Below are 12,481 nucleotides of genomic sequence, written 5' to 3'. Positions count from 1 at the left end.
TCACTCACATTAGAAAAATGTACGCGTGTGGTCAGTCATGCCCGCAGATATAGTTACGGGTGTGATGAGGGATAGAGAAGATAAAGATAAAGAATCCTCAATATACTTGAAAATGAATGTTTTGCCTTTTTGTAGTGGGTAGATCTTTGTGACTTGGTCATTCTAAAAAAAAAAAAAAAAAAAAAAGTGAGTCCCCCCCCACCCGTCGATCGCGTGAAAAGTAGATCTTGGGGTTAAAAGTCTGGGCACTCATTTTTAAACATGTCGTCATCATATTTCAACACACACAAAAAATGAAAAACAAATTTGAATGATGATTTTGTATATTTATTCCATTGTACAGGCTTTTAATCCAAGCAGGGTATGATGTAAATATTAAGGACTACGACGGCTGGACTCCGCTCCACGCGGCGGCACACTGGGGCAAAGAGGAGGCCTGCAGGATACTGGTGGAGAACCTTTGCGACATGGACGTCATTAATAAAATGGTTTGTGAGCCAACCAAACGTGCACGCGGCGCCGTCTTCTTTGACATTTTTTTTTTTTTTTTTTTTTCAACTTTTGACTTTCCATCAGGGGCAGACACCTTTTGACGTCTCGGACGAAGACGTTCTCGGATACTTGGAGGAGCTGCAAAAGAAGCAAAATCTGGTACGAGTGACTGAAAAGTGCTGCTCATCCCTTCACTGTCAAGTCTCATTTTCAGTCGCTATTTCAGCTGATAAGTGAGAAGAAAGAAGACAAAAAGTCTCCTCTCATTGAAACCAGTACCACGGGGGACAACAACCAATCACTGAAACCGCTCAAAAGGTAATCAAAAGCGATGGGATGCCGCTTACATGTCGCTACCTGGCTCCGATGGCGCTAAAATGACAAAACCCCACAGCAAAGAAATGCTACTGCTGGAGCCGGAGAAGAGCGCCCCACGGATCGAGACCCTGGAGCCGGAGAAAGTGGACGAGGAGGAGCAGGAAGAGGAGGGCAAAAAGGACGAGTCCAGCTGCTCCAGCGAGGAGGAGGAGGAGGAGGAGGAAGATTCAGAGTCGGAGAACGAAGCGGGTACGTTTCCATTCATCTCCCGCCGTTCGAGGTTACCGTCCGGCGGCCGAAGATCCGGCTGGCCATTCCAAAAGAGCAGAGAAGGTCACTGACGTTAATTGAAAGCGATTTCATCTGTTAAAAAAAAAAAATAAAAATAAAAGGGGGGAGGAGGGGGTGAACCCATTACAATCGGCTGGAAGTTGATGTTGCAAAGCATCTTGGCTATTAGGTGGGGAAAAGCGAAATCTTTTAGCGTCATTCTAGGGTTAGTTGTGTGCCGCCCCCCCCCCCCCCCCCTTGTGGCTTCTATTTAAAAATGGATTCATATTGGGGGGGGGTTAGGGTTTAGGTTGGGATCTGAGATTTGATTTTAAGGACATATCGCCCAGCCCTTTGTAATTGTCATTTTCATTTGAGGGAAAAGTCTGTTAGATTTCTAATTTTTTGAAATTCAAATTGATCAGCCCTCCTTTTGAGCGTTTGAAAAATTTGTCATCAGCTGGTTAACGGCGACTTCTCCTTTGTAGATAAGAGCAAACCCTCGGCGTCCGTGGGCAACAGCACCGCGCCCCCCCAGGCCAGCATCACAGTTTCCTCTCCCGCCAGTCCCACCAACCAGCTGACCAGCCCCTCGTCGCCCACGAAGAAGGTACAACGCAGCCAGCGCTTTTGCTTTTAAAAAAAAAAAAGAAAAAAGCCTGGAGGAGTACAAAGCGAGCAGATTTAAGGATGACAGAGACGCAAGCAAAGTTTCTGCGGGATGTTGACATCTGCAGCCTAACAAGTGGCGAGTTCTCCGCTTTGTTGGCTAACAAAAGCGCCAGGGCATCCGTTCGGCCCCATTTGTAGCTGCTGCCCTCTGCTGGCAACGTAACCCACACAGAGATAATTATTTACTTCTCAATTCATACAAGAAGCCCTCCCAGAGATTTGATGATAACTGGATTTTTATTGGGGTGCACTCAAGCTTGCCGTGTGGTCATGAGCGAATTTGAATGAGAGAGTATGTAATACATATATTCATGTATATTAACAGTAGCAGCCTTCCATTTGCAATTTGGAACTGAAGCTTTTGTACCTGAAGTGGTCTGGCAAATGCATCCCTCCCCCTCGTCCATTATTCCTCTTGAGAATCCGAAGGCTGCTTTTATTTTATTTGAGATGATTCACACTTGCCGGGTGCCGTTTCTTATTCGCTGCTTCTTTTTCATGCAAATGGTCTTTTTTTTTTTTCCAATTCCTCCTTTTGAAGCCTAGTAACCCCACACATTCATCTTCTATGGAAGAAAATGTCCCAACCACACAGTTGTTTTCTGAATTTGGCACTTGGCAGTAATGTTTGTGTGGCGTTAATAGACCTCAAACAAAAAGAATGTCCTTGCTACAAAGTTTTTCTTTTGCTGCTGCTTCAGTCTTACCCTCTTAACCTCCTCCTTGCTCTCTCTCTTTCTCTCTCTCTCTCTCTCTCTCTCTCTCCATTCTTCTTTTTCTTTCTGTCTGCGCCCGCCGCCTCTTTGCCTTTGGTTGGCTTTAGTTTGATTGCGTTGCCCCCCTCGCGCCCGCGGCCGATCCGGGCTGTCCCGCATTGTGGCGTCAAGGCTTGCGCAAAACTGGCATTTCTCTGGTGCCCCAAAAAGCCACGGTGAGGCCAGTTTGGTGGTGTGCGCCGGTGTGTTCTTTTCTCTAATGCACCTCGACTAACCCCCCCCCCCCCCCCCACGCGCCCTTCTAACCCGTCCTAGCTCATCCGGACTGCACCGAGACTCACTCATCACGCTTTTGCTTAAATCAGTGAATGCATAATTACGCAGCCACTTTGTGGTGTTGCCGTTGGAAATATTTGTGTATTCAATTAGAACGCTCATTTGAGAGAATTAGCACGAGGCACAGGTGGGAGACGTGATTCTGCAAATTTAGGACGTGCCTGGCAAAACCTTGAAAGCCTCAACTTGACTTGGACGAAAAACGATGGCTGCTCCAACATGAACTAATCTTTGTCAGTTATGCGTTTGCTTGAGAAGACCAAGTAGACCGTTTTGGGACTTAATCATCGAAAACGCACAGCGGACGCCACTTGATTTGCTTGATTTTTGCCACATGGACTTGGGTCTTGCTTGAATCTTCAAGTTGAAGACTTGAGGCTTAAGATTTGCACATCTTCGCTGTCAGGCTATAAACCTAGTACAGTACAACCTCAATTCCCGACCACAATCCGTTCCAGAAAGCGGTTCGAGAACCAATTTTTTCGAAAACCGAATCGATATTTCCCACGTCTGCGTACAGAGGCTGCGTTATTTATACCCAATAACAACACGTGTCGTGGATCAGCTGGTCTGGTCGCGGGCGCTGTTATTTCCAGGTTTTGCTGCAGGCATTCGAGTACTGTTTTTCGTTCAAAACAGAAGCAAAAAAATCTCAAAATTGTCAATCGAGAACCGAGTCTTCACTGTATGTCCAAATGTAGTTGATTTGCATTTTTCTTTTTTTTTTTGTTATAAATGAGGAGTACATCTGTTATTTTTACACTTTATTAACCAATTCAAAGTGCAGTAAATATCTTAAAGCATGAACTCTCTTGGACACTTAAACTCTGAGAAGTCTTCTCTCACTCTGTGGGAACTCTGCAACAATATTTCTCCAAGTAATGAAGTTTTTTAAATAACGGGTGAAAATAGAGTGGGCACATTCGAGCAAGCCTGTTTTGTAAAAAAAAAAAAAAAAAAAAAGCTTTTTGTCCATGACACTTCTTAGTCAGCTCATCGTTTTATGTATTTCATCAACCACGGTTCACGCATTAGTAAGATGACTGCGGTGATTTTGACGATGTGAGGATTCCACCTGACGGTGGCAATATGTGACTTCCTCCCACCTCTGCCATGAAGTGGCAAGTACAGTTGGATTGGATAGATGTGATCCTCTTAACTGGCATGTCCCAAAAACCCAATTCTTAACCTGAATGACTTATCTTATGAAATGAAAACACACAAAAAAAAAAACCTGAACTAAACATTCCATCCCGCATCCTAGGTCGCCATCCAACCGGGCACCAAGGTCTCGGCCAAAGCGGAGGAAGAGCGCAAGGATGAGTCGCCGGCCTCGTGGCGACTGGGCCTGCGGAAGACGGGCAGCTACGGCGCTCTGGCGGAGATCACGGCCACCAAAGAGGCGCAACGGGAGAAAGACACCAGCACGGGAGTCATGCGGTCGGCGTCCAGTCCGCGCCTCTCCTCCTCCCTGGACAACAAAGACAAAGAGAAGGTCCACACTCGTAGGGAGGACCCCGAGAGGTTGAGCGTTCGCCTAATGAACATGTAAAACCTTCTCCAGGAGAAGGACAAAGGAACTCGACTCGCCTACGTGGCGCCGACCATTCCCAGGAGACTGGCCAGTACGTCGGACATCGACGAAAAGGAAAACAGGTGAGAAACTGGAGCTAAAAGCGTCAAGTTATTCATAGATGACGGGAAAAACAGAACGGAGGGCAGAACTTTGGGTACAACATTAGAAGCATGACGACGACATCAACGATACTGGTTGGCCCCAAGCACCGACACCCCTGACCTCACCACCGCCCATATTTTGAACTTCATTCGTTTTTCAAGCTACATTCACTGTTCGTGCTTCCATGACTATATTATATTATATGTTATTTGCAGCAAATGAATGTTCCCAATTATTTAATGCCATTACGATGAAATGTTACACCCGGTTGAAGCTCGAAGAAAGTAATCGTGCTGTGCGCCCCGGCAGGGACTCGGCCGCGCTGATCCGTAGCGGCTCCTACACCCGGCGGCGCTGGGACGACGACCTGAGGAACAGCGAAGGAACCACCTCCACAAACAGAACCTCCAGCTACCAGCGAAGGTTAGACGCCGTCCCCGAAGCAGGAGATGCTTCTCCTTCTTCTGCTTCTGCCGCACACTCATCGCGTTCTCATGCAACCGCACAATCTATGTTGCGTCCACGTCACATCCGGGATTTTCATGGACCAAATTAAGCGCTGGCCCGAACACGCTTTTTAATTTTTGATTCAATTACATCTTACACTGAAATACAGAAACCCTAATCAAAAATAAAAGTAAATTAAATGTAGGTGAGGTTCTACAGTAGCATGTCATTTTTGAATGTGGAATATGAGTAGGGAATGCGTGCAGGATTGGAAACGCAGTCTTCACTCATTCCCTCCCCTCCCTCCAAATCATGTAGTCCACTAGAACTGTATTAGCGAACTATTTCTCCATAGAAGAAATATAAGCTGGAGTTCATTTTGAATGTGCGTGTGACATGAATGCAACAAGAGTGCTTCACCCATATATATGTGTATGTGTTTGTGTGTATTCCACGTGTATTTGTTTGTGTGTGTGTGTGTGTACGTCTCCACTGCTAACATGCATCTTCCACCCGCCCGCCACCCCCACCCCGCCAGCACGTCCCACACGCTAGCGCTAGGTCGGAGCGGCAGCACGCGGGACGTGCCGGCCAAGTCTTCGTCCACCTCCAGCTTGGACCCTAACACGTGTCACACTAAACCCTGGCAGCCGCCCGCCTCCCACTACCAGTCATACAGCATTTACCGCAGGTACACCCACATGCCCGCGTGCCCGCCAGCTGCTGTCGGACCACTTCCTGTTTGTATGCTATTAACGCCAGCCCTTTGCTTGTTGCTGAATACAAATAAAAAGCGCTGGCTAGCTAGCTAGTTAGCTTGTCCTGAAAATGTACCTCAGCGTAGTGTCAAAGTATTTATCGATGTGACTTCCTGTTACCAAATTCGGTTTCCCCTTATATAGCCGCTGACAACACGCAAGTTTTGACTTGTCCATCACTTTCTGCATTCCCCCCCAGCGGCTCTTTCGGCAGACGATACGACGACTTGAGCTCCTCGACGACCGCCCCCGCTTCTGCCACCTCCTCCTTGTCCTCCCCCACCACCACAACAACGACGACCACCACCACCACCACCACCTCATCATCGGTTACCTCGCCCACCGGCCACCGCAGCCTGGGCTCCGCCTACACCCGGGCTGGCTCCACCAGTCTCACCAGCAGGTCACGACTTTTCCCCCCATGGAGTGACCCCCAAACTCTGTCGCGCAGTCGATTGTTTGCTTACTACAGATCTTTGGACATTGAGCTAAAGTGTGTCTGATGGCCGCCATCCCAACAGGTACTGGTCAGAGGAGAGTGCAGAGAGGGAAAAGGACAAAGAGCGGGAGTCGGCCACGGTCATCCCCACCATCAACACTGGCTCCACCACCACCACCACCACCGCCGCCATCGGCACGTCTGGCATTAACGCCGCCACCACCACCACCACCACGGGCACGGGCCCCGAACGACGCAGGTATGCAAAATCTGCCCAGAAATGAGATTAGTCATAATACAGTCAACCCGTGTACCCCCGGTGAAAATGTTTTTACCGTAATTCCCGACCTGCGGCGCGCACCTGGTGACAAGCCTCAGCGAGCAAAAGGAAATCCCATTTGGTACATACGTACGCCGCAGCAGTGTAAAAGCCGCAAGTGCCCACATTGAAACACAAGATATTTACAAAGAAAGACGGTACAGAGTTTAATGCGCTAACGCTAACAGGGCCGGTTAAAATAGAATTACCTGTAAATATCACTGAGACACGCCATTAACACAGCAGCAACACGCTAGCACGGCGGGAACAGGGCCGGTAAAAGTCACTACCCCGGCGCATATATTCCACCGGTCTCATTCTTACATTTTCGCTCGAGTGCCCCCTCCCCTTGCAGCCATTAGAAAAAATGCACAAATTAGCTGCATCACCGCATAAACTGCAGGGTTGAGAGAGTGTGGAAAAAGTCGCGGCTTGTAGGCAAGAAATTACGGTGATTGCCAATATTGAGAGTTTAAACCATAAATTTATCCTACGTTTTGATAACAAAACACTCACATATGATTTCACACTAATTTTCTAAGATTACTCACTTAGGGTTAGGGTTTGATTTGGAAACAACACAGTGGAAATGTAGCTGGTGTGTATGTTGCCACTTCACAACTTGTAAAACTACCATTTATCATTTTCCTATTAGCGCTTTCACAACGTTTTGGACACCGCGACCCGCGGATGCACTCCGATGAATTGAAATCCAAATATTTGATGACGCTTCTGCTAAACATTTGAAGCAGCAGAATGCTTGGGTGCTATCTTAAGGCGTGATAGAGAACAAAAAAAAAACACACACACGATAAGTGTGTTTTTCCACCAATAATAGTTTTGTTTCACAATAACATTTGCAAAATGGTGTAAGGGGGGGGGGGTAATGAGGCTCCCCCCACTTATCCTTCAAATGATTTTTCTGAATTTATACATAGGTCGTACCTGACACCCGTACGGGACGAGGAGTCCGAGTCCCAGAGGAAAGCCCGCTCCAGACAGGCCCGCCAGTCGAGGAGGTCCACGCAGGTGTGCGAACAAAAACCACCAGGGGGAAAAAAAAAAAAAAAAAAAAAAAAAGCCATCAGAAAGTGAGTTGTTTTTCCTCGCAGGGCGTCACTCTGACCGACCTGCAAGAGGCCGAGAAGACCATCGGCAGGAATCGCACCCCAAAGAGCCGCGAGGAGGAGAAGCAGGACAAGGAGAAGCAGGAGGAGAAGAAGGAGTACGAATCCAAGGAGGACGACTACCGACCAAAGTATCGCAGCTTCGAAGACGTACGTTCTCCACGCGCCTTCCTTTTTTCCTGGCGTCGCTTTCCGGCACTTAACCGGGTCTTCCTCTGGCTGCCGTCCCACCAGCGCTACCGCACCTCCTCCTCCTCCACGCCGTCGTCCTCCGTGACCACGTCGGCCCCGTCTTACTCCAGCACCGCACTGACCTCCGGCTCTGGCTCCGGCTCCCTCAACAGGCCCAACAGCCTGACGGGCGTCACCTCCTCCTACAGCCGCTCCTCCAGGGACAGCGAGAAAGGTCCGCGCTCCTGTCACGGCGCAGATAGCGACCCGTTCGGTATTGGCGTACCTCGGCGTAATCCTCTTAGCTCCGGTCCGGAACCGTGACTCCGCGACCTGTTTTTGTCAGAGCTGACGGGAAATAGCGCGGCGCTAAAGCTGCGACGCTTCTCGGGAGAATAATAGGAGGTCGCTCATCTGGAGGAAAACACTCACTGCTTTGTCTTGCCGTGACAAAGCCGTCGTCTTCCCTTTCCAAGTCCTGATTGGGCCTTTTTCCCCCTCCAACTTAACACTTTTTGTACATCTGTGCCGGAAATCTTTGCTCTGCTGCATACTACAGCCACGTGAAATGTGTAATTCAGGCTCATGTTGACATCTTTTGGCGACAGGGCCATTTTCCCAGTAAGGATGCACTTATTTTCGGTTTATCATGATACTTTTTTTTTTTTATGTTGTTTATCGCGTCCAAACCCGCCCACAATAACCTGGAAAGCAAGATCGTGTTACGCTACCTTATGCACACTACAATTGTGTATTTTTGATGCAAATGATAGTAGAAGTCCATCAAGGGAAACGTGCATGTTGATTTTTGTCTTAAGAAACGGACAAACAGGAAGAGGAGAAAGAGGGCGACGACAAGTCCCAGCCTCGCTCCATCCGGGATCGCAGGCGGCCCCGCGAGAAGCGACGATCCACCGGCGTCTCCTTTTGGACCCAAGACGTAAGGCACAAACCCGCCGCCCCTCCAATGTGTCACAAAGCGAGCGCCCTGACGTGCGTGTGCTGTGGTCGTCGTCACGGCAGGGGGACGACAACGACCCCGAGCAGCAGTCCGACTCGGAGGAGGGCAGCGTCAAGGGAGAGGTGCAGGTGAGGGAGGGGAAAAGCACACGGAAGGGGGTGGGGGGGTGGGGGGGTGGCGCGAAGGCCCTCCTGACATTTTATTTCATTTTTATTTATTTATTTTTTTTTTTTGGGGGGGGGGGTCTTTCGGGATGTCAAGACTCTGGCTTTGATATTCACCCTCAGCCTTTGATTTCAGATTTATTTCACCCCCCCACCCCACCCACACACTTCCTGTCATTGTCAAAGGCAATTGTCTCTTTTTTTTTTTTTTTTTTTTTTTTTAAGAGCAAGTGGACACTGGAAGGAAAGGAAGTCTCGTTGCAAACATACACACAATCCTGTTGGATTCCTTAAATCTTCAATTTCTTTGCAAAACCACACGCATTATTAAACACTATTACTATTTTCCCTCATATGCGCTTTCTTGTCTTCCCCGGCAGGTGGACAGGTTGTGCAGGTGAGTTTAGCGCCGCTCTCTCATGCCATTCACATGAGCGAACCCCACCCGCCTTTTCACGCCCTCCCACCCGCGTTGCAGGAACGACGCCGGCAGCGCGGCGACTTCCCTGGACCGCAACGACTCGCTGCTCGGCCGGGGCTACGGCGAGAGTCGGAGGGCGTACGCCAGCCGGCTGGACAGAGACGACGCCACCGACTACAAGAAGGTGGCCCGAGCTCCGTCCGGCGTGCGTACGAGCGCGAGTGTCTGACGGATGGCTTTTTCTATTCTGGGTCTCAAGCTCTACGAGCAGATCTTAGCCGAGAACGAGAAGCTGAAGGCGCAGTTACGCGACACGGACCTGGAGCTGGCCGACTTGAAGCTGCAACTGGAGAAGGCCACGCAGGTACTCCCCCCGCGGCTCAAAAACCTTCATCGCGGCCGCCCTCATCCCTCCCGTTTTTGTCTTTGCAGAGGCAGGAACGCTACGCCGACAGGTCGCAGCTTGAGATGGAGAAAAGGGTAATTGGACAAGCCCCCTGCCACTGAAACCAACTAACGACAGGACTGAACTTCGCATTACATGCGACGTTTCCCGTAGATAACGCCGTCGGCGTCTTAAATAATAACGGAACAAACAGGGATCAAAATAGCTGTGGGCTGGATGAATTGAGCTTATTATTTAAAAGAGAAAAAAGGTTTGTTTTCTCACGCAGAGGGAAATAAATTGGCGATAATTTAAAAGCAATTTTTAACGTGAATTAAAAGGGATTTGGGTCTTTTCCAATGTGTGTATTTTGATGACATACATTGTTTACACTATTATATTTCATTTCTTTATTTTTAAACTTTAAATACATTTGAATGTGATACAGTATATGCACCAAGTTATGATCCAGCCATTCATTTTCTTAGCCGCTTATCCTAACAAGGGAACCTTTCCCAGCTGTCAACGCGCAGGAGGTGGGGTGCATCCTGAACTGGTCGCCAGCCAATCGCAGGGAAACATCGAGACAATCAGACCTAGGGGCAATTTCGAGTTTCCAATTAATGTTGCATTTTTTTTGGGACGTGGGAGGAAACCCACACAGGCACGGGCAGAACATGCAAACTCCACACAGGCGGGTCCGGGATTGAATTTGGGACCTCAAAACTGCAAGGCCAACGCTTTACCAGCTGATCCACCGTGCCGCCCAAGTTATGATTACCTCACAAATCATTTTTAAGTTGAAATACAAAATGTTATTTAATACACTTAACTAAAATCAGATACACGCATGGACTCAAATTCAATATCATTATGGTTTAATTGCCACGGTGGTTTAATAAACTAAAAACTTTCCAAATAAAAAAAGAGATCAATTTTATTCAAATGCAAACGGAAGAAAACAAAAGTACGACGGATCAAAAATCATTCGGTGAAGTTTTAATAAATGCATTTTACACATTTTATGTACATTAAGAGAAAGTCGCCGGAAGTAAAAGTTTCTCCTTTGTCTCAAAATAGTTTGATTGAAAATTTTACCCAAACAATGGAATAAGATTCAAAGGTGTCCTAAAGCAGTCTTCATATTTGACGCCTTATTTTTTTTTGAATACATCCGAAGGTAACGAGCAGGCCTCAGTATCATCCGGCCGTTGGTATGACTCCAAGCTGACTTGCTCTTTTGCTGCTGTCGCCCGTAGTCGCGCACCGCCGCCGCCGCCACCGAGCCCGCGTGTGCGCACCACTTGCCCGGGCGTGTTCGTGCGAGCGTGCGTGCATGCGTTGTGTTGTGCTGTTGTGTTGTTGTGTTGCGATGGTGCTTCTGAAATCACCTCCGTCGTCATGGCAGACAGGAACAGTAACGTGGACCACGTGTGGATCACCGCGTGTGTTGATGGCTGACGCTTGTAGACGCCTCACGTGTGCGCACGTCCTGAGGCACCGCACGCTTTGTTGCCGTGCGTCGCCGTGCAATAAAAAAAGGCTCATTTTTCTTTCTTTTGTTTTTGTTTTGTCATCCCCTCAACAGGAAAGACGAGCTCTCGAAAGGAAAATTTCTGAGATGGAGGAGGAACTCAAGGTATGATTGCGCAAACACTTCTTTGATACCGATGGCGGCGTCGTCGTCGTCCGGTCCACTGAGAAATCCTTAAATAATATTGATTTAGTTTTATACATTTATTTCAAAGTATTTGATTAATTGGAAAAAAAAAAAAAGTTTGTCAATTATCAGTCTTTTTTTTTTTTATGAACAAATTCATTCTAAATAATAGAACGTGTTGTACATTCCATTCGCTCATATCCATTTTTTTATCTCATGAATAATTAGTTGTTTTGGAAATCACGCAGTAAGATTTATGAGTTGATTTTCGTGGTAATTTCATGCAAATGGTGTAGCTTATTAAAACCAATCAAACCTGTGCGGCGTCTAGCCCCGCCCCCTGAAGGCTTCCAAAAAGTGGTGTGCGTCCCCTATTTTGGCCCCTTCAAGGCAGGAAGGGGACTTGGTGCCTGATGTGATTTTTTTTAGGTGGGTTAAATGGGTCAGCAACCACCAGGGGGCCACGTAGAGCGCAACCAAAATACGTTTAGAATATCTCGGTATTGTTGAAGTGAGTCAGCAAGGGTCCAAAAACTGTCCTCCATTTTCTAACAATCTTCTTTTTCTGTCTTGCTTGTCTCCTCCTGTCGCTCCCTTCTTCTATTCATGTGTCGCTCCCTCCTCTCTTCCTCTTCCTCTTCTTCTTCTTGTTGGCCACGTCTGTCGTTGTCGTCGTCGTCATTTTTGTGCGGCTGCTCTGTGTGGTACCCCCCCCCCCCTGCAGAACCTCCCGCAGGTAAAGCAGGTTCAGGCTCTGCGTCAGGTTAAGGAGCGGCTGCAGGCCGAGAACCGGGCGCTGGCCCGCGTGGTGGCGAAGCTCTCGCAGGCCGCCCGCAGCCAGCTGCCCGCCGTCGACCTCTAAAACCCGGCGACGCTTCTCCCCCCCCCTGCCCCCCCCCCCCCCGCCCCTCCCAAAATCATCCCTCTGCTCACGCCCCGCCCACAGGTGCCTGACTGGTTTTCACCTTCCCTGCAGTTGTTTTTCTTGAGGAGGGGGGTCTTTTGCCTTGAACGAGGGCGGGGCAACAGAGTTTTACTTTAGTTGGGTGAATAACAATAATCCAAACTTTTTTTTTTTTTTGTCGCTATTAATCAATTCCCAAAACATATTGGCTAGCTGCAGTCCTAAACGACGATGTTGCTCTTG

General features: G+C 48.3%; 1 protein-coding gene across 5 annotated transcripts in view; it reads left to right on the top strand.

Annotated features, from left to right (window-relative positions):
* ppp1r12a (protein phosphatase 1, regulatory subunit 12A) overlaps positions 1-12,481 on the top strand; it is a 34,352-nt gene that overhangs the window by 19,202 nt on the left and 2,669 nt on the right. For 2 of the 5 annotated variants that reach the window (XM_061806160.1, XM_061806161.1), the window contains 21 exons: positions 344-488; positions 577-651; positions 719-810; positions 887-1,059; positions 1,569-1,690; positions 4,069-4,299; positions 4,369-4,460; positions 4,792-4,905; positions 5,468-5,620; positions 5,887-6,090; positions 6,209-6,385; positions 7,384-7,474; positions 7,558-7,722; positions 7,807-7,978; positions 8,562-8,683; positions 8,767-8,832; positions 9,249-9,265; positions 9,347-9,473; positions 9,549-9,653; positions 9,722-9,769; positions 11,263-11,313. In XM_061806160.1, the coding sequence (XP_061662144.1) occupies positions 344-488; positions 577-651; positions 719-810; positions 887-1,059; positions 1,569-1,690; positions 4,069-4,299; positions 4,369-4,460; positions 4,792-4,905; positions 5,468-5,620; positions 5,887-6,090; positions 6,209-6,385; positions 7,384-7,474; positions 7,558-7,722; positions 7,807-7,978; positions 8,562-8,683; positions 8,767-8,832; positions 9,249-9,265; positions 9,347-9,473; positions 9,549-9,653; positions 9,722-9,769; positions 11,263-11,313 (2,542 nt within the window). Of the gene's footprint in view, positions 1-343; positions 489-576; positions 652-718; positions 811-886; positions 1,060-1,568; positions 1,691-4,068; positions 4,300-4,368; positions 4,461-4,791; positions 4,906-5,467; positions 5,621-5,886; positions 6,091-6,208; positions 6,386-7,383; positions 7,475-7,557; positions 7,723-7,806; positions 7,979-8,561; positions 8,684-8,766; positions 8,833-9,248; positions 9,266-9,346; positions 9,474-9,548; positions 9,654-9,721; positions 9,770-10,854; positions 10,889-11,262; positions 11,314-12,058; positions 12,212-12,481 lie in introns of those variants that run through there. The other 3 variants (XM_061806162.1, XM_061806164.1, XM_061806163.1) reach the window with 3 other exon arrangements.

This window comes from Syngnathoides biaculeatus, chromosome 20, assembly GCF_019802595.1.
Source record: "Syngnathoides biaculeatus isolate LvHL_M chromosome 20, ASM1980259v1, whole genome shotgun sequence".
Classification (NCBI taxonomy): domain Eukaryota; kingdom Metazoa; phylum Chordata; class Actinopteri; order Syngnathiformes; family Syngnathidae; genus Syngnathoides; species Syngnathoides biaculeatus.
This window is presented reverse-complemented; position numbering and strand designations above follow the sequence as displayed.